Source organism: Centruroides sculpturatus, unplaced genomic scaffold (genome assembly GCF_000671375.1).
Source record: "Centruroides sculpturatus isolate CEXI.00-Female unplaced genomic scaffold, Cexi_2.0 scaffold249, whole genome shotgun sequence".
NCBI lineage: Eukaryota > Metazoa > Arthropoda > Arachnida > Scorpiones > Buthidae > Centruroides > Centruroides sculpturatus.
The window spans coordinates 226,733-247,763 of NW_019384482.1; the positions used below are offsets into that span (position 1 = coordinate 226,733).

At 28.7% G+C, this 21,031-nt stretch overlaps 3 protein-coding genes and 1 long non-coding RNA gene across 9 annotated transcripts in view; 2 read left to right on the plus strand and 2 right to left on the minus strand.

The window, feature by feature from the left end:
• LOC111621467 (BTB/POZ domain-containing protein 3-like) overlaps positions 1-8,153 on the plus strand; it is a 31,335-nt gene extending 23,182 nt beyond the window's left edge. Inside the window, exons 1-3 of one of the 3 annotated variants that reach the window (XM_023363619.1) lie at positions 6,441-6,501; positions 6,574-6,830; positions 6,904-8,153. In XM_023363619.1, the coding sequence (XP_023219387.1) occupies positions 6,622-6,830; positions 6,904-8,086 (1,392 nt within the window). In that variant the 5' untranslated portion in view covers positions 6,441-6,501; positions 6,574-6,621 and the 3' untranslated portion in view covers positions 8,087-8,153. Of the gene's footprint in view, positions 1-6,440; positions 6,502-6,559; positions 6,831-6,903 lie in introns of those variants that run through there. The other 2 variants (XM_023363621.1, XM_023363620.1) reach the window with 2 other exon arrangements.
• LOC111621470 lies at positions 4,368-6,430 on the minus strand. Of its 3 annotated transcripts, none has more exons than XR_002756084.1 (4): positions 6,292-6,430; positions 5,944-6,124; positions 4,804-4,882; positions 4,368-4,711 (listed from the first exon to the last, which is right to left on the minus strand). It is a non-coding gene; the product is annotated as an uncharacterized LOC111621470 (long non-coding RNA). The 3 variants fall into 3 exon arrangements; XR_002756083.1 differs by having other exon boundaries at positions 4,799-4,882; XR_002756082.1 differs by lacking the exon at positions 4,368-4,711 and having other exon boundaries at positions 4,754-4,882.
• A 1,092-nt stretch (positions 8,154-9,245) lies between the features above and the next one.
• LOC111621468 (parkin coregulated gene protein homolog) lies at positions 9,246-10,084 on the minus strand. The gene is made up of 4 exons (XM_023363622.1): positions 9,925-10,084; positions 9,683-9,857; positions 9,486-9,626; positions 9,246-9,412 (listed from the first exon to the last, which is right to left on the minus strand). The coding sequence occupies exons 1-4, from the start codon at positions 10,036-10,038 to the stop codon at positions 9,330-9,332; spliced, it is 513 nt and encodes a 170-aa protein (XP_023219390.1). The 5' UTR covers positions 10,039-10,084; the 3' UTR covers positions 9,246-9,329.
• Positions 10,085-10,128: 44 nt separating this feature from the next.
• Positions 10,129-21,031, plus strand: part of LOC111621472 (collagen alpha-1(XXIII) chain-like) — a 78,285-nt gene continuing 67,382 nt past the window's right edge. For both annotated transcript variants that reach the window (XM_023363627.1, XM_023363628.1), the window contains exons 1-3: positions 10,129-10,207; positions 11,199-11,652; positions 12,422-12,497. In XM_023363627.1, coding sequence (XP_023219395.1) covers positions 11,392-11,652; positions 12,422-12,497 — 337 coding nt within the window. In that variant the 5' untranslated portion in view covers positions 10,129-10,207; positions 11,199-11,391. The remainder of the gene's footprint in view (positions 10,208-11,198; positions 11,653-12,421; positions 12,498-21,031) is intronic.

Sequence of the window (21,031 nt, forward strand, 5' to 3'; positions counted from 1 at the left end):
TAATTATAGTCGTGACGAAACCTATCGGCAATTCGAGATTAGATTCCGATCTTCTACCTCGAGGTGCCACGAAAATTAGTCCGATCGAAGAAGTTGAAGTCTGTTGCGAATTGGTGTTTTCATATTCTCCTCTTTTGCCTCGACTTGCTACGAATACATCGATTCGTCTTTCATTATCAGATTTCTGTCTTCTATCGCGTGGCAAAATGAAATCTAGATTTGGTTCAGATTCCATTTTGATGAAATTGACAGATAACAATTCTGGTCGTACTTCTTGGAAATCGACTGCTTCGACTATTCTGAAGTAAGAAACAGATGCTAGAAATACCCAAATGGCAAACATGGCGAAATATCTGGAAGAAACGATACACTGTTCTTTCCTCATGGTGAACTGATGTTGAGTGTCGAATGAGACCAGCTTTATATAGGATTTCTGGACAGAAGGATTAATGACGCTGTATTCAGAATAGTTCCAAGACATAAATCTGTTGTGCTATAATAAGATTTTCTTCGTTAGGTTATTTGACGGTTTTAAGATGTCAAATGTACACTTTCAATGTCTACTATTATTCACTTTGATAACATTTACTTTTTCAATAAGAATTAATCATCGGATCATCTATTCGTTAGTTAATAATTTTTTTATAATTTTTATCTTATAATTTTTGTATTTTAGCTTATTTAATTACAGTTGTAAAGTAAATTGTTAAAATTATTTTTATTAAAAAGTCATTATAAAAAAACTAGAATTATAGTCTTTTTTCTTATTAAAACGACAGAATTCAATTATAACCTATCCCTTCTCTATCATGTTATTATCTAATACCTTTCGTAAATATCGTAACATAATTAATTTGGAGATTGGGAGAATACAATGATCGTCATAAAAAGAAGAAAATTAGTGACGTACAATACATGACAAGATAATCCTTAGTAATATATGGACTATCAGTTCTGTTCTATGCTTTTATCCAGCATTGTTGTAATTTCCCATTATTAATAAAAGCTAATTATGCATTAATAATTAACAAGAATTAATTTGATTTTTGTTATTCTATTTTGTCAGAGTGTTATATACATAGAACCCGATTAACCAAGGTAATGTGAATCGATGTTACCGCGGATAACAGAGAACTCTGATAAAACGGATGCGATTGCCATTTCGGATTTAAAATAACGAGTTTAAGTGATTTATATAGCCTGTCTATCACTTTTAAGCCTCTTTTTATACCTTTGTGAATTCAATCATATACAATATTCGCCTGAATCACACATAAAAACTTAGATATTAATGCATTTCAAGAAAGATATCAACATTTTAAGAGAGAGAAAATTAAAAAAGAAATAAATTTAGAAGTGCATGTTGTTTAAAAATAATTTGTTACTCGAGAGAATGGAAACTTCATTAGAAGTAATGCAAATCTGAAGTAGACATACGTAAACATCGAGAATTAAATTATTGAAATTTTGCGTAAGTTGTAAAGAGTTCTTAGATACGATAGATTTACCTTGTTACTATACATATATTATTTAAACTTGTTACTTTATTGTATTAAAAGAATCCAATTAATCTGATATCTAGAAGCAACGTCTCACTTGTCAGTTCATTTCGTCTTTCATAAAAATGTATAATTAACAAGCTTTTTCTCAATTGTATGTACAACAACAAATAAATACTATTATTGTGACAATGTAATTTTTTCCATCTATATACAAGAAAGCAGGAAAGACACATAAGGAAAACTAGTGGGCTTATTTCATTCTAACTAAACGAAGACTAGCAGTAGAGCAAATCTCACTTTTCTAGTAAGCAATATGTCGCTGGAACCAAGTATATAAAAAATTACAAGATAAGAAAATATTGCATTTAAAATAATTATTAGAAAACAGCATGCTGTTTAACAATTAATTTTCTTTTTTGTCTCTTGCCGCCCTTTGGACACTAAAAAAGCCCTTTTTTTGTCCTTTACCGATTAAACTATGCCCACTATGCCATATGGACTCTACTGTATTATAATAATTTTGAGATATAAATTAAATACATGAGCTATACCTAAAACCTAAGAAACATAAGAATTATTTTCTGGGGATGCTGGTATAGTCAACTTATTATTTATAGCATATCATATTAAAATGATATCACTATTCCGACAAAATATAACATTAAAGTTTGTGTGTGAAATAAAACTGCTTCAGCCAAAATCTTGTTCGATTAAGTGAAATAATTTTAATATAATATTCTAAAAATATATAAATTATTAAAATATTCTTTTTTGGTGAAGAGTCCTTTCATGTTCTAATATTGTATAAATTTCAGATTCAATAATATTGAATAATTAAACCGGCAATTGATTAAACTGTCTGTTGAAAGTCCGATGTATTTTATCTTTCTATCCAATCAGTAATTAAGAATGTACACATTAATTTCATCAATCTTATGAAATCTTTATTGGTATATTTCCATAATGCAATTTAGTTTACAACCGAACGTAAAATTTTGAATAAATCATCTAATTTTAAGCTTGTCATTTTCTTCCACGAGTCGCGACGAAACCTATCGGCAATTCGAGATTAGATTCCGATCTTCTACCTCGAGGTGCCACGAAAATTAGTCCAATCGAAGAAGTTGAAGTCTGTTGCGAATTGGTGTTTTCATATTCTTCTCTTTTGCCTCGACTTGCTACGAATACATCGATTCGTCTTCCATTATCAGATTGCTGTCTTCTATCGCGTGGCAAGTAGTCTAGATCTGGTTCAGATTCCGTTTCGATGGAATCGACAGATAATAATTCTGGTCGTACTTCTTCGAATTCGACTGCTTCGACTATTCTGAAGTAATAATACGATGCCAGAAATACCCAAATTACAAACATGGCGAAGTAACTGAAAGAAACTGTACACTGTTCTTTCTTCATGGTGAACTGATGTTGAGTGCCGAATGAAATCAGCTTTATACAGAATTTCTGGACAGGAGTAATGGCGCTGTATTCAGAATAATTTCGAGACATAAATTTGTAGATCTAATGAGATTTCTCTTGTTAAATTAGTTATCAGTTTCGAGGCGTTGGATGTATGGTATTTGCAAGAACTGGTGATTATTTACTTCGCAATTCGAGTTGTCACATTATAAATTTTATGTTAAACAGATTAAAAGTTTTTCTATACTTGTAAGTAGCATCAGTAAATATTAACAAAACGAAAAGCTTTTGTAATACAAATCACAAAAGTATGTTCTGTGCACGGTGAAGTTGTCCATATAGTTTTTAAAAATAATGACAAACCTTTGACCCAAGTGGCCCATAAAAAATTGCGAATAATGCAATTTGTATTCGAACTTCATCACTCATCGCTAAAGTAGTAATTTGTCTCATATCGATCCAATAAAAAAATATAATGAAACTTGCAGGGATTAACTTTTAAATTTAATTGAAACAAGTAGGTTGTCTTGTTATTTATTGTTACACAATTTTTTATAGATATGATCATATAGAGTAATAACTTGAAAACAAATTTTAATCGTAGTTTTATACGTGTAAAATTTGCATCTCAGCTAATTTTTCACTTATAAAATTATTTTTAGATATTTTTTCCCCCCTATAAATTTATCACAATACAAACTATTCTATTCGTTCATATTTGGTAAGTTGTTATAGGGTGTAGTATTTCACGAAAATACCAGATTATCTATCATTAAATACGAAGAAGATCAACTCGACCGATGACTTGGGGGAGAATTTTTTCTTTTTAAAATTACATTTTCTTATTTTGCCTGGAGTTTCCCAAACTATCGATTGAGCCTTATTATTAGTCTCGTCTTCTTTCTAATGTCTCGCGGCCATTTGCTGTTTCTATAGGTATGTTACAGAAAAATAAGCATTGAGGAAAGATAAAATAGAGAGTAAAGACTATAGCTCTTGACTTTTTACAAGAATTATATTTTAGATTTCATCTTCATTTATTGATTAATGTATTAAATATATATATGATTTTAGGGTCGAGCAGGATATACCAGTATATCTAAAAAATAAACGTATTTTTTTCCCTTAATTATTTCCTTATGCGTTCTAATTACGTCTGTAATACAATTAATAGTATAATTGATGATCTAATTAATAAAAATCATAGATGGACAAGCAAATTTTAGTTATTGTATATAATCTGTGGAAAAACATCTTGGAAAATAATTTAAAATTTGTGATTTATTTAAAAAATAACACATAAAAATTGTATTTAAATAAATCAAAACAAAATAGAAATTATAATATAAAATGTTTGAACTAAAGTAAGTTTGAAATTTGAAAAAAATGTATAAGAACTAAGTTCTGTTGCATCTGGTAGACAAAATATTGCATTAAATTATAAGGGAATGTAAGGATAACACGAAAGAAAGGCAAATAAAATGGAATATTCTTAATTAATTAGACGTTAATAAATTTCTAATAGACTGATTGAACTATACTTTAATATGTTAATTACTCTGGAAAAGTAGATATAAATATGGAACATAAAGTTAAGAGAATGGAAAATTAGTAGCAATTTTTATCAGAAGATTACTCTATATATTGTATATAAAATATAAAAAGTTTGAAAAACATCCGAAAATCTGAGTGATTTATTAGAAACGGAAGACAATCAATTTTGAGCTTCTTTTCATCGTTTAGGTCAATCTTTGTTTTAAATTTTTGTTTTTTTTTATAGGTGCAATCTGTAACTGAAAATAGAACAAAAAAAACTCTTAATGATATTTTTTCATTGCTTTAATAATATTAATGAAGAGTAAAGTAGAACAAGACGGTACAGTACATATTCGTTGTTTTTTTTTCTTTTTTGTATGAATCTTATCCAGATGGACACGTCAGTCTACAATTTTCGTACTCTTATTCTGTTAATAAATTAGAAGAATTAAAAGTTTATGCTTAAAATAAAATAAAAATTATTTTTATTTAAATATTTCATAAATGTTTAGTAAAAATTTTATTAACTGGGAATAAAAACATATGCTTGCTATAAGAACATTTAAAAACAATCAAAAATACTATTTTGAAAAAAAAATTTTATCATTCGTTTACAAATGAAAATATTACTTATAAAAATACAAATTATTCACTAAAGTTTATTAAATTAGGTTTATTTGGATTAAAGGAAAACAAACCGAGACGTAAAATTGTATCTTATAATGTTTAAGTTACATGTAAGAATAAGGTACAATATACAAAAGAAAAATCATAGAATAAATGAAGAAAGTGACACAATAGTGATAACAAATATAGCAATGTAGAACAATAAAATAAAATTTAAATAATCTACAAAATTAAGCGTGGGGTGGGATAAATACTAAAATATATCAAACTGGTAATAATTGAAAATATAATTGTGCTTTAATAGCTGTTTCTATATGTAAAATGTTTATATTATTGTAGACCTAACTATAGTAAATCTATCCTCTATCTTCATCGCTCTTTTAGTGGGCCTCAGAAATAAAATTTTTCCAGGCCTCTCAAATTTTAGTACTTCCTTAGTAACAGCAAGTTACTTGTAAATACGACAATCATTTTATGATAATTTCAGTTAATATATTTATAAATACGACAAGTTATTTATAGAATAATACATACATATTCAATTAGCATTACACTTATTCTAAATGGAAGTACTTTTTCTCTCCTGTTGCATGTAATTTTCCATTTCTCTTTATAAACAAGGCTTAATTCGATTTTTTCCAACGGCAATGCTATTGGGTTAATTTCATTAATGGCTACGATCACGTCACAAAATTTATAGACAACAAATCGAAAGAAATTAATAAACTGTTATAAAAATTTATATGTGGAAAATTACCAATAACGATTTGTTATTAATTTAGCATGTCATTTAGTTATCGTAAATGTTTCTACTTTTCTTGGTTTTATCTAGTTGTAATCGGTAGAGATTTCTGTAACTTACCAAACAACGGTAATATTGATATTCTTTATCGGATAGATGTGTTTGGCAACTTGCATGTGTACACGATATCGGAAAACATTTCAGTTAGAGAAAAGCATATCGATAGCCAGAGTCGATATCTTCCCTTTGCATGATAAACGGCTTCGTCTTGTTACATGGATAACGTGCATCTTGAAAGACACTAATCAAAATAAAATATATTTCTTTTACATTCTAGGGAAAATTGTTTTTTTTTTTTTTTTTTTTTTTTTAAAGTTATATTAAAGTTTAACATTTAATAAAATAGTTATGCACAAGATAGTAGCGAGAGAACGGGATAATGTTCTAGATGATAAATGAGTAACTTACTATTTTTAATACTAAAATTTGATAAAATACTGGAATGATACTATTATATTGTGACGTGATAAATGTCATTTCAATTTAGAAACCAAAAAGATTCATGAGAAAATTATATAATAAATTCAATTCTTGAGCTTTATTAACAGAATAATATACTTGAATAACAATAACAACTATATTTAAATCTTAAACAATACTCTTTATAATAATTTTTAAATGGGTAAGCATTTATTTCATTTTCTTGTAATATAAATAAGCTATTTCATATTTTAACCTTATAATTTTTAAATAGATTTGACATCTTGGCAATCTCGATTTACGAATTTTTCATCTATCATGGTTCATCTGATGCATTCCAAAATTTTATACGATGTTACATTAATTGTAGGAACAACTTTCAACCAAAGAAAGATCAAATCTCATAAACTACTGCTTTCAATTCGCAGTGATGTCTTCGAAAAAATGTTTTATAATGCTACATCTACCATTAAAGAAGAAATTTTAATTCCGGATGTAAATCCGGATATTTTTGAAATTATGTTGAAGTAAGTTTTTTATTAAAAAATTCATATTCTTTGGAAGATTTTGAACATTATTAATGAATATTTTTACTGTTAGATATATCTATACGGAAAGTTTAACGGCAGATTCATTAGATGATACCATACAAACTTACTATGTGGCTTCTAGATACAACATAGTTCAGCTCATGCAAATGTGTAGAGCCAAAATAGAATCGCAATTATGCAAAATTAACGTTTGTTCCGTTTACGAGATGGCACTCGACTTAAACTTTCAAAATCTTAAAAATAAATGCGAGGATATAATATGCAAATATGCAAATGAAGCTTTGGAATCAGATTCGTTTCTCCGATCATCTTATAAAACTGTTCAAAGTATAGTCTCAATGAATTCATTAAATATAAAAAATGAACTGTTTCTGTTTGATAGGTTAGTTAGATGGGCAAAAATGGCAATTCGTAAAGGAGCAGATGGTAATTCTGTCAAGAAATTGAGGAAATTTCTCGATCCACTCTTTCCACATATCAGATTCTTGAGTATGAGTCACGAAGACATCTTTAGAGGCTTGGCAAGAAGTGGTGTCTTTAGTCAAGATGAAATAATGAGCATAGGAATGAACATACCAGAACCCGGAGATGTGCCTTTGCCGAAATGGTGCAACAAGAACAGAAATGCAAGAAAATGTCATTTTATAGAAACACTGGAGTCAGAAAATGAAAGTTGTATAGAAGAAAGTGATAATAATTCTACATCATCAAAAGAAATCAATCCATTAACAATATCCAAGATATTAAAATCAGATAATTCTCCTTATTCAATTTTGCAACTTCATCACGACTGTTCGACAGGAAAGATAAGAGATTCAAAATACACAGATGGGACGTTCTGTATCGAATGTATGCTAAATTGTGATCAAGAAATTATATTGTATGGCTTCAGTTTTTACATAAAATACCATTCCATTTGTATTGCTGAATTGTATATCGCGGAAGGAAGTAATTCGTGTCGATTAATTCCATGCATAGAAAATGCTAACGAAAAATCATCATCTATGCTTAATTATAATCACAAAATGATGATGTCCCAACCATTGAAGATCAAGAACAACAATGGATATTATATTAAAGTTTTCACTGATGATGATGTCGGAAGTTGCACAAAATCTTTCTCGACTACGTCCAATTTGAAAGCTTTCGGAATTAATTTTAATATTAGATACATAAACATTAGAAATAATTCTCATTTTTATGAATTATATTTTACTAAACCTTTTTGTTAAATATAGAAATATAATTTTAAAAAGTTTATTCTTGAAATATTAAAATATTCGTCTAATGTTCGACAAAATATGCTCAATAAAATTTTATTTAAAATTATAATAAGCAGCATAATATACGTTTTATTTTTTAAATGCTTTTTCCGATTTCAAAAAAGTTTCTTAATGTACAATCTACTCTTAATTTAAGTTTCTATCAATTAATAGAATTAGAGTATTTTGGTTCTTGCAATAAAGTTTCTGTGATAGAATCTAATATAAATTAGTTCAAATTACTTAAATTTTGGCAAATTTTAGTACTCATTCTTAATAATGCTACAGTAAAATACATTAAGTAACTTTCTTGATAAGTGAGATCCATCAGTTGATAGTTGATCGCAGATTCGGGACTGTGACCAACTACGAGAATATTCCAGTGTTTATGTGAATTTTCTGATTTTTCTTCACGTGTTTCTAACTCAAATAGGGCATCAATTTTCCCATAAAACGTCCTTCGGTGAGGCATCCTTCTTGGCATATTACCACTTTATCTCATCAATGCAATTCTTTATAAATAATTTCAGAAAAGAAGCATATTTAACAGACATTTGTATTGCTTAAAATCTATCAAAAAAGCAGTATTACTTTTGCTGTATCTTTACAAAATTTCTAAGTTTGCAAGAGTTTTATTGAAGATAAAATATTTTGGAAAATGTATGCATAATGCATGCGAAAAATTGAATAAAAATCTAGCAACGAGTTGCTTAACTTTCCTCGCCGAACTTTAAAATTGTGTATGGCGCCATCTGTTATGAGATTTTTCTTTAAAAATTTTATATTATTAATTATTATAAAATTATCAAAAGCTTAATTTTGAGAGAAGAGACGAGTTTTATAATAAAAAAATAAAAAAAATTGTAAATGCTAATAACGAGTAAATCTTCTTTAAGTCTGACCCTTATCGAGATATGACACGTGACCTCCCTTTATCTCCCAATCTCTCGACCTTTAACCACTAAAATTTAATAGCATCAATGCCCCCTAATACGCAAACCTCCCTGCAAAATTTCAAAAATTTTCGGAGTTAATAAGCTTCTAGGTGGACAAAATCGTGCCCCCACATACACAATAACATCCATACATATAGAAAAAAAAACAATGTTTTAGATTTTAAACCAGCAAATCTAATGATTTTTATAGAATTTAAAAATTACTTTAATATATCAGCTTTAACTACATAATTTTGTTTCATACAGAAGATAAATATTTATAAATATTCTTGTGCTAAAATAGCGATTGTTTCAGATACCAAAACCACAATTTTTATTCTTTCCGGATCAGTGCAATCTCCTACAAAATTTCAAACAAAATAATTTATAAAAATATCAAAATCTTAATTTAAGTATATAAAACAATAGCATACGAAATTTTTCTTTAATCTCATTCAATGCAGGCAAAATTCTATTAAGATACGGATGCAAAAACAGTTGAGTGACATCGTAAAGATGCTGCAAAGCCATCAATGATCTCAACAGTATATTCGGATTATCGCTAGTTAATCCATCTTAAAAGACGATTAATATTAATAGAAATATTTGATTAATTTTATATCATGCTTACTTATCAGATGAGGAATTATTTCGTCCAAGAAGTGACAAGAATTTTGAGCTTCTAATATATCCAGCATCTCATGCAATCCTATATTTGCAATCAGGTCGAAAGGTTTACGAGTTTCTCTCAAACCTTCAAAAAATATTGGTAAATAATACCCGAAGTCTATATCTTTTATAGGAACCTTAAAATATTAAAATTTAATTTAAATTATAATTCAATAAAATTAATTTAAACTTAAAACTTTTCACCTTCCAATACAAATTCCATCCGAAATTTTCTCTTACAAGTGTTACAGGGATTTCTCCAGAGCAATATCTCTGTCGAAATCGTGGCATTGGAGGAGAAAATTCACTTGTATTCATTTTTAAAAAGTTAATAATATATTCTGCCAATAAAATAACATAAAATATTCTATTGTTAAACAATACTTGTGTAGAAAATTAACAATAAATAAATTAGATACGTTTTAATTCTCGAAATTGACCACAGATGGAACCACTCAATTTTGGATCAATCTTCCTTTATTTTTAAGTAATTTAATTCTCAACTATATAATATTGAAAAATATTTTTAATTAGTTAAATTAAATTTTAATAAATTTAAATAAAATTTGTCTCATTTTTTAAATATTTGTTTAAAATTTAATTAATAATTTTATATAATTTATTTATAAATGAAAATTATTCATTTTTAATAGAATTTGTATTTGTTTATATATTTTATTAATTATTTATATTATATGAGCTTTCGAATTTATGTATATACAGTAAAACTTCTAAACAACGGCCACTAACATAACATTGAAAAAAGTCCGTTGTTCGAAGGTTAACCTTCGAACAACGGACGTTTTTGTTTAAAAGACTAACCGCTGTTTAGAGGTGTCCGTTGTTGAGAGGGTGGGCATTATTGCCATTTTTATAATTTTATAATTAATTTAATAATAATTTATGCAATTTAAAGCATTCTATATGTAAAGAACTATACATAACTATATCCCAAAGTCTATACAACAGATTATATAAATATGTAAATATTAAAAAGACGTTTCATATTTAAATAAATAAATGAAACTTAAAAATTTAATTGCTATAACATAGTAGCATTGCATTAAAACATTTATATTTAATTTCACTCAGTAAAATTCCGCTTTGATGAAATTTTAATAAGAACGAAAACAAATTAATTTTAAATGTCAAAAAAACAAATTTTATTTTAAATATATTATTTAATTGAAAAATTTTATAATTATTTTCATTAAACTTTAAAATTTGGTATACTTTTTAACCCCGTAAACAATAATTATAATTAATTTCTATTCCGTTTGCCATTTAATGAAATGTTTAATTAAGTTTTGTTAATGGCTAGCAAATTAATTAATTTTATAATTAATATATTTAAAATAATAATAATAATAGTGTTTAAATTTATTATTTTCATGTATATTTTTTTAAAAATTGAATTGATTTTACTAGAGTTTTTGAATTATTAAAACTTGAAAGAATTGATAAAGTGCTTGGTTTAGGAGGATCCGAAGTTGGAATTTGTATGGATGGAATCCAACTTATGAAATTTTGATCCAGTGACAAACAGTAGGTGGCAGCGCTGCAGTACATGCTAAAGAAGGCGAGCAGCGGCTAAACGTCATTCAGCGTGGTGATCGCCGCACGTGCTGATGTTGGTAGCAAAGTTGTATCGTGTCAGGAGTGGAGGGCAGGATGGAAGATAGTCCAGCTATGGACAAAGCTCTATCTAACGGTATTCTCAGGCACTCGGGTGCCAAATGGTGGACAATAGGACCAGCTTTAGTCGTTTGGACACTTTGTATATTCTCACTTGGACTTTCTATTTTATGTGGTTTACGGTTGTTACGTCTGGAAGAGAAAGTGGCCGTTTTACAAACGAGATGTCATCAGTACGAACAGAGGATATTCGACTTAAGCAATGTAGAAGATAAGATACAAGAGATGATCAAACTGGTGAGCTCGTTAAAACTATCAAATTTTCAATATTTTATTTAATTTTTCATTGAAATAATATTTTTATAATTTATTTTTCCTTTGTTTTCTTTCAATTACATTTATTATTTTTCTTCTTTTGCATTTACAGTTTATAAATTTATTAAATTTTCCACTTATAGAAATTGAATTTGAATTTTTTTTTACAGTAATTAAAATAAATTTGTAATTAATATAATCGAACGAGAATTTTAATTACATATTTACTTTAAAAATTCCTTATTTTTTTGCTTATAAATTAAGTCATAAGGCATTGAAAAGGGAGCGAAAAAACTTGATCTCTATATTTGTAATCACTGCTTATTAACTATTATTAACACTCGTGTATTGAAAACATACTTCATTAATTCAGCAAAGGGATTTTTAAACGTAGGTCATTGTAACACGTCTCAACCGACCACTTTTTCGTGTGACAAACTTCACTTATCTGTTTGACCGCGGAAGATGGGCATACTTTGTCTCCCGTGCCCCGTGACAGGGGTCAAATTTGTGGGTCGTCGATTTGTCAATCATCTGTTGTCATTTTGTTTGTTGATGTTTCATTTTAACAGATGTTTGTACTAACGAAAAATATCTGATTGAAATTCGTTATGTCTGACACATTGAAGTTAACCATGCAAACTCTTTTTTTCTTTTAATTATCGAATAGGGCCACCATTTAAAAAATTAAGAAATTATAAGTTGTAATGATAAAAATAAAAGTTAGTGACAAAAACCTATTTTTCTTTAGCAAATGGACAAAGAACTTAGTACAAAAAGAACTCGAAGAGACATATCAGCTGCTGCTGAGTGCATTTGTCCACCAGGTAAGACTTTACTTTTAAGTAGATTTTTTTTTCTTTTTCTTTTTTTACTTTTCACAATCTTTTATATCGCTGAAGTACTGTATCAATCGATGAGAATAAACCAATAAATGTGACATTCGAGTGTCAATATCAAGGAGAAAAGATTTTATTTAATAAGCAAGCAAGTTTCGTCTTCTCAATGTTATTGATCAAGAAAGAAATGAGTAAAATTAATTATGGTTTCTTTACTATCAAAAACACTATAGAATGCCAATAGAATTTCCGTTCTAAAGTTTCTAACCATTAAAGAATTTTACCCGTAATTTTAAACTAATCATCGACTTGAACTTTACAAGCGTTTTCACAGAAAATTCTGTTACGTGTATTAATAAAACTACGATTGTCATTAAGGTAAACATAATAGTAACAAAAGGGTTATTTCAATTAATGCTACTAATTACAAATAAACATTCAGTGTGGAGTTCGGGTTCAGTCACCTCAGGAAGTGCTACAGTTAATGTTTCCTTTCACTCTCAGTTATAAAAATATCATTTACAGATTATAATACTTTTATTTTATAAAGTTGGTAAGTAAAGAAAGATAATGAATAATCCTTCTCCAATTTCTTACACCTTCGAAGTGAAAGTGAATAATTTTCTTATTTCTTTTATAATTTGTAACATTGTAAGATTTTTTTCCTCATTGTTTAACAATTTATTAAAGAAGAAATCTTTTAATCTTTTCTCTCCAATGATTTCTTGTAAAAAAGGAGGATTTTTTTACTTTTTTTTTACTGGATAAAGTTGATAGATAATTATGTAAATCAACTTTTTTAAGTTTTAAAAATGACATTATTCATTATCTTAAAGATTGATGACTAATTGATAAGATCGTAATAAGTTAATATCAATGAGTTTCGTGTATTATGTGAATCTTATCTTAGCAAATTTAAAATTTTGGAAACGATATAATAATGCCTTTTATTTGATTTTCTATACATAACTAATAAATATCATTTAAATAACGAGATTTACTCAATTCATTCTAGACGATAGCAATTTGTTAAGGATAACGTTCACACATTCAAGTGTTTTTATACCTCTTCTTCTTTCTCTTTAATACTCACGTGTCAGCACGTGCCAATCATGTACACCCTGTGTTCGGGGAATATACCGTTAGCATGCTAATATGTAATGTAACTACACAAGTAGAAGCATGGTCGAGAGAGAGTAAAAATATGTCGATCACGTATCGAATTTTAATTTTAAATACGCTATTCTAAATTTTCCTCTTCCTTTTCATTCCAGAGATTGATACGCTTTCTACGCTATAACTTTTCCACATACAATAGTTGAAAATGAAGGAAACTGCTGAGAAGTGTCTCTTTTAAATCAATTATTTCGCCTAGTTCTTTCGATGGGGTGATAAAAGCCTATTCTGTACCAATATTCAACTTCGGTGCAGTTGGATAAGCTTTCACAAAAAAATTACAACCTGTGAGGCCAACCTTAACACAATTAGGAACCCCGCGCTTGACAGAGCACCCTCATGACTTCTTAGGTCCATGAACCGCTCATCCGGATTATAAGGCATTTGAAGCCACTAGAAAGACCACACTCGCCTAATAGGGAGCTTCTTCTTATTCTCATACACGGTATTTTAAAAAAACATAATTAAAATATATGTTTCTTTTTAAAATCCTGAATACAGATACTGATATAAAAAGCCATTTAATACTTTCGATTAAATTTTAATTAATTCCATTCATTCAACAAAGTATATCTAATGTTTCATTAAAACGAGATCATTTCTACATGAGTTACGTCCTCTAAGGTGATTTTAGTTTCTATATTTAGAAGTGATAAAGTTTAGAAACTATTAGAAACTCGCTTTTAACCATTAGCTGATTAATTTGAGCCATGGAAAAATGATCGAAACTATATTCATAATGTTTTTAATCGTTGCTTTAAAGGTTTTACCTATAAAAATTCTTCATAAAAAATAACGAGTAAAAATAACACAATATCTTGAGGGATTTCATAGAAAATTTAAGTATAATATTAAAAACATCAGCAGAAAACAATAGAAGAATCATTAATAAAATGTAGACGAGTCCCTTAAGTACTTTAGCATTAATATTAAAAAAATAATTGACTAAAAGGTTTTTATATTTTCGTTTATTAAACAAAGAATCGAGTCTCTTCGGGCATTTTCTCAAAAGAAAAAGAGCATTAAGATAGCCAAAGAAATTTATTTACGGCTCCAATAATTACAAATAATAAAAATAAAAAATAAAAAAGAACGGTAGTAACGCTATAAATCGCATCTTAAGTAATAACGACATTCGCACCTTATTTGTTTAAGAAAGTTGGAGGTGGTCAACTACGTTCATTTAAAGTTAACGAGCAAAATGTCGCTTTACGATCCCTCAGAACTTCGTCTAAATAATAACTTGGGCGGGAATAACAGCCATCGGCTTTCTTTCCAGTTAAACAAGTTGGGTGTATTGCTTGGGATCAACAATATTTTGTTGATGGATTGGTAGACGTTTATTACTTTGGGTAAAGACACGTGATGAAATCTGTAATAATTAACGATCTCGCTTAAAAGTTTTCTAAAACGTGATGGAGTTTCTTAATTGAAAATTTGTAAATGGAGAGAGAGAGAAAAAAAAGAAGAACGAGATGATACAAAACGATTTCTAAATCATTAGCGCAACTCCATTAATAATAATAATAAAAAAAGAAGGTAGATAAATTCCGATTTATCTGATAATTGTATTGTACTTATTGTGTCGACGATTAGGTGTATCTATAAACGGTGTTTTTATTACATCTAGTAACTTTTAATTATTCGGCATAATCCGAATATTCGTTACAAGTAATAAAATGTATGCAAATTATTCTCTAGAAATGCTTTTAGTTCGTAATGGAAAGTAAGAGTTTTAATTGAAGTAAATAAGCTTAAAGTTTTGCTTCCATCGACAGCTTTTCTTATCTTCTTTCTTTATTTTGTTTAAATTCATTTATTTGCTGTCATCGTGTAGTTAAATTTGAATGGTATCTTAATCAATAAAATCAATGTCAACGGCAAATATTTATATCTTTGCGAATTATTAATTATTCACTCTAAATTTGTGGTATGAATTTAAGATCTTACCTAACAATCTCGGCGCTCTAAAGTCTTATATTAAGTCGTGAAAATTATAATTCTAATAACATAATATCCTCAAATTTAAAATTTATAATATTAATTAAATTGTTGTTATATAAATAACATTATCAGAATTTGAAATTTATAACTATAAGAGTTTATTAAATTTTTTTTAACAATTCATAATTTTAGCGAGATGAGATAGGAAAAAAAATTAATTAAATTTCTATTTTTTAAGCTTATAAAGTAACTAAATTTGACATCAAAAAACATTATTAAACACAGATTAAATTCTAAAACTTAATAACTTGAAATGATTACACCATTTAATTTATTTATCACAAAAATCATTAAAATTAAACTGCTCAAACTATTTTTTTCTAATCTTAAATGCGATTTTAATTAATTGTAAACACGAAAAACATTTTCTAAGCTTCAGTTTCGTTTGAAAAAAAGGATTTAAATTTAAATCATAATTTATTAAAATTGCTCGTAATTTCTGATTTTTTTTAAATGATACATCTTTCTTTAGTATACACTTTGCTGTAATATTATAAAAGGAGGTTAAAAGCAGCGATGTGCATCTGGAGGTGTTTGAAATTCAAGGGAGATAGTAAAACCAATAAATATCTTTCAACAGAAAGACAATAGAGGTAGTGCAATTATCAGATTGACATCATATACGGAGTATACACGTCTATAAGTAATACTCCCGTCCCGCAATGTGTAGTTGGACGAGGCCTTTCCCGTGGGTTCTGCCTGAGGCACAGCGACCCACGGGTCACAACTCTGAGAGGGGAAGTATCGTTCTATAGTCAGGAAACAGTTCTTCGCACACTGCATCTGCTAAATTCTCTATTGAACTATAAAAATATTATTGTAAATTATACAACCATTTCAACTGATTTATTTAAGATTTGAAATAAATGATTTTATTTGTTTATTAAAATTTTTAAGGGAAAATAAATAAATATTAAATTATTTTGAAATTAATATTCATTTTATGTAATGATGTAAAAACGTGATGAGAAATCTTATCACACTTATAATTCTGCATAATTTTCAACTCACTATTATAACAATTGGTATAATTTTGTATAATAGTTATTTACCGGTACTTAATACCACCGTAATTATATAATTAGATGTTTTATCATCGCAATCTTTTCCTTTCTTTATCTGTCTCCTCTCTTATTATTTTTTTCTTTTTCTTTTTTTATGTAGCTTTCTGAAATTGGTTAGCGTTGTAATGCATATAACTTACATTCAGTCAATTGCTATCTGCGGAGCAACAAATCTAGAGCAACATATCCAGCTACACAGCAATAATTGAAGTCGAAAAGGAGGAAAAATATCAATGCCCTCTTCGTTTAAAATTGAGCAATCGCTCATTGTGTCACATTATTCCCACCCATTTATTTAACATACGCTTATGCAAATTCCATTGATTGTTTGGTAGATTCTTGAATTCCTCTTATGTTATATATTAAAACAGATTAAGAAAAGTAAAAACATGACGATTAATAATTACTTAAATATTCGCATAATTTCAAAGACTCGATTCTCTCTGCAACACGATCTCAACATTCCTCACTAAAGAAAATCTCCTTGTTTACTTAACCCGGGAAATTCTTCTGTAAGTTTAATATTACACGTAAAGAATTCCTAGTTTAAAATGTGATCCTAGCAAGGCAAAGAAATGCATTAAGTTAAAAGTTATGAGCGCCATTTTTGAAGATTTGGGGTAATTTTTTTTGCAACGAGGCCCATTCATATCATCGAGAATAGCTGTTAAAAACTACCTATCAACATGTCATCGACAGAGAAGGGTATGATTGTCATTTTGTTCCAGACATGGCACACCCTGAGTTATAAAACTCCACCCAATAATTTATAGAGTTGATATAAATAAATTTTATCATCCTTCAATAGGATAATTACTTAAGATTAACTGAAACCTAACACAATAACAGTCATTATCATTTTGCCTAAATATTATTAAAGCTAATTCCGGTGTGATTATTAAAGAAAATCCACCTACTGTACTTAAGAAGAGAATTGAGACAATAAGAGACATTCTTAGATTATGGTTGTCAGAAAGGATTATTATTTTGACACAAATGTGTTGATACAATCAAAACAATTTGTATCAAACTATTTTTTTTTCTGTAGCCATTTTGTCAGCAGTCAATATCTTTACGATTGTTTATGAACTCGATTTGACATTAATTACAAAGCTTACATTGCTGCTTCACCGAATTGATTGATGTAAGTAAAAACTTCTGCATAAATTTTTCTTCAACATAAACAGGTGCACTTTTTTCTAACTTTAATAAAGTTAATTATAAACTTTTTGCAGGAAACAAAAAGAAAAATTATTCACGATTATGTTTGCAAATATTTAAAAGTTTTTAAAATTAAATAATTAGATAAAATGATAAATTCCGTATCGATGATCATTATCGAGTGTTCAGGAACTCGAGAAGAATCCTATTAAGAAAAGGGAAGATAAATTGCACAAAATACGATATAGTACAATATTCTCTCGCGTGATTAAACTACTCATACTAAAATATCTTTTCTCTTAAGATATGCAAATTAAATCTATTAGCTTCATCATAATTCATTCTCTTGAAATTCAACTAAACAGGTGCAAACGTATTATTAATTTTCCTTCCTGTTGAATGAACGCTTTCATTGAAGCTTATACTCTTCACTGTTAACTAAATTATTTATTTATTTTTTTCTCTATCTCTTACCTGAGCTTAGGGGGGGGGAAATATCTCACCTGTAGTTATCCATTGTAACCGCTGAAGTCTGACTCAGCTGTACAACTGTTGACTTCACACAACATGATTCACACTCGCTACGTATCATTAACTGCAAACACTCCTGTCTCCTGTCTAAAAGACAGCTGTATGTGCTATCACCATTCGGGGCATTTCTATTTGTGGATCTTTTGCTTGGATAAAAAGTTTGTCCAAGATGTGCTACTATTCTTTAATCTTATTGCATTTTTACCGAAAAAAAAACCTGACGCATTTACATTTTTTTACACCTTCTTAAAGTAGTTTTATGACGCGCTACTCGAAATCGTTTATGTGAATTTGTTGCACCAGAGATGAAAGCAAGTTTTTATTTATTTTAATCCCCAAAGCAATGTTTCTAAAATAATCTTTGTTCAAAGAGTTATATATGTATATACAAGGCTACCTTTCTTTCTGATATAACTTATAGATAGACTATGAGTGACGCGTAGGAGACTCGATAGCATTGTTCGTGCAGCGGTTATATTGTTCCTGCATTCTTATCATATATATATATCTATATAAAAAAACGACAAGCATCTCATGCATTCGAATACATTATGTCTACGTAACGAAAGAACGCAAACGTGTATAAAAATCATGTTTATGAAGGTTGCATCATTTTTTACAATGTTTTTTTTTAACCTTTAAAAATACATTATTCAATCTACACGGTTATATATCACGTGTTATTGAACGTGTATTGGGGTTTATAAAAGGAAAAAAGTTACCTATAAATTTTATTTTATAACGTTACTTTGTTTAATTTTAAGTGGATAACGTGAGCTATTTTTATTATTAATATTTTTTATTACGGTTTATTTTGATAATGACGAAGCAAGTGTTACTTTTTATTCGCCATTCGATTCACGTCAAGTTTCGGTCATTTGGTCTACTAATAGGAAACAGAAGTCACGTGATAAGTGGGGGAGTCAGATGAATAGCAGGAAATCAACAGGACACGAGTACCGCACCTGAGTCAGGGGTCTAGTTAAATGTCCTGATTGACCCTCAGAGGTCAGCAGGAGTGGAGAACTCCACCCAGAAATTTTGTTTAATCCCCCCTCCTTGGATTTTAACTACAGAAACATTTCTTGAAATCGCGAACCCTTCGTTAACTTTTAATAATAATAATAATAATTTTCATTGTTTTTAAAAGTAATTTTAACACAACTTAATTACGTTGAGCCATATATTTTTGCTAATAAATTAATTTACTCTTCGTTAATTTTACGATTTTTATTCGTATAGAAGATTGTGTTGATTTTTAAAACGAGCTTTAATGACTGCGATTAACGTTGCTAGTGGGATAATTTTTAAGCAGAATAAGAAGAAGAAAAAGAGCTTTATAAATGAATACTTTAAACGAATTAAGCATTTTAAGTGGAGGTTAGATCTTCACTTAATATTTTAAAAATATTTACTAGAGTGTTTCCTAATGCACTTTTCTTTCTGATAATTGTTAACGATTTAATTATCATTTAAATTAATATTTCTAACTAAAGAAAAAAAAATGTCTATAAACTTATTAATAATTTTCAATCAGCGCAAGAATTAAAAGGATAAATTAGCTTATCTACAAGGTTGATAGCATTCTAAACGAGCCATACATTTTCTTAACAGCTATTTATATGCGTAATCAACGTTTTATTAGCACCAAAATAAAATTTTTAAAATATTATTACCCACTTTTACAAGGAGTTATTTTTAATATGCAAGCATGTTATTATTAATACCTTACTTTCTACTATGATAATAAGTATTCCTATTATGTTTGACAGCTCAATGGCGCATTTAAATTTATATTACCCAACATCTTTTCGGGTCGATGAACAGACGGTCAAAATTGCCTGTCTCAAATCCAACTTATATTAAAGCAGTCACTTTATCAAAGAACATAACTCGGTGGGAGGTTGGAACCCTATGTGCAAAAACAGTTTTTCACCATTTATAAGTGCTCTTATACAGAAATTTTCTTATGCCACCTATTGCGTCGGCTCTATTTTCCTCCCCCCTCCTCTCTTCGTCAGAGTGAAAGTGATTAAAAGTTTCCTTCAAACTTTCTGAGATGTCGAGGGATACTTTTATATATATATAAATATATTATTTTTAAAAAGTGGCCCCGCATTATCGAAGAATCTTTAAACTTTTGGAAGATCTCTCCGCATCCTTTATCTTTATTCGGATGATAGTTACTCCCAGTCTGATTCTTTCTCGTTTTCTCTTCGCTCTCTCTCTCTCTCTCTTTAAACCATACTTTATCACCTTCCTGCTGTTCTCTCCCATTCAAATATATCTGACGGGACGAGGTTGATCGGTTAGTGACGCCTGGACATGCAACTACAACGTCCCTAGTGGCCTCAGCTGTAATCCTCACAATAATGTACTGTAATCTCGTTAGGAGTAGGCGGTTCTGTCATCTAAGTCTATCAGAAAGCATATCAAAAAGCTCTTCTCCTTTACTAAATGAATGGGGATGAGTCGAAGATATTGCGTTTTGGGAATACCTTATCTTTTTACTCTATAAGACGAGTGACAATTGCATCTTATCGGCTTACATTTGTATTTTTTTTTTTTTAATATTTTTTTTGTGTT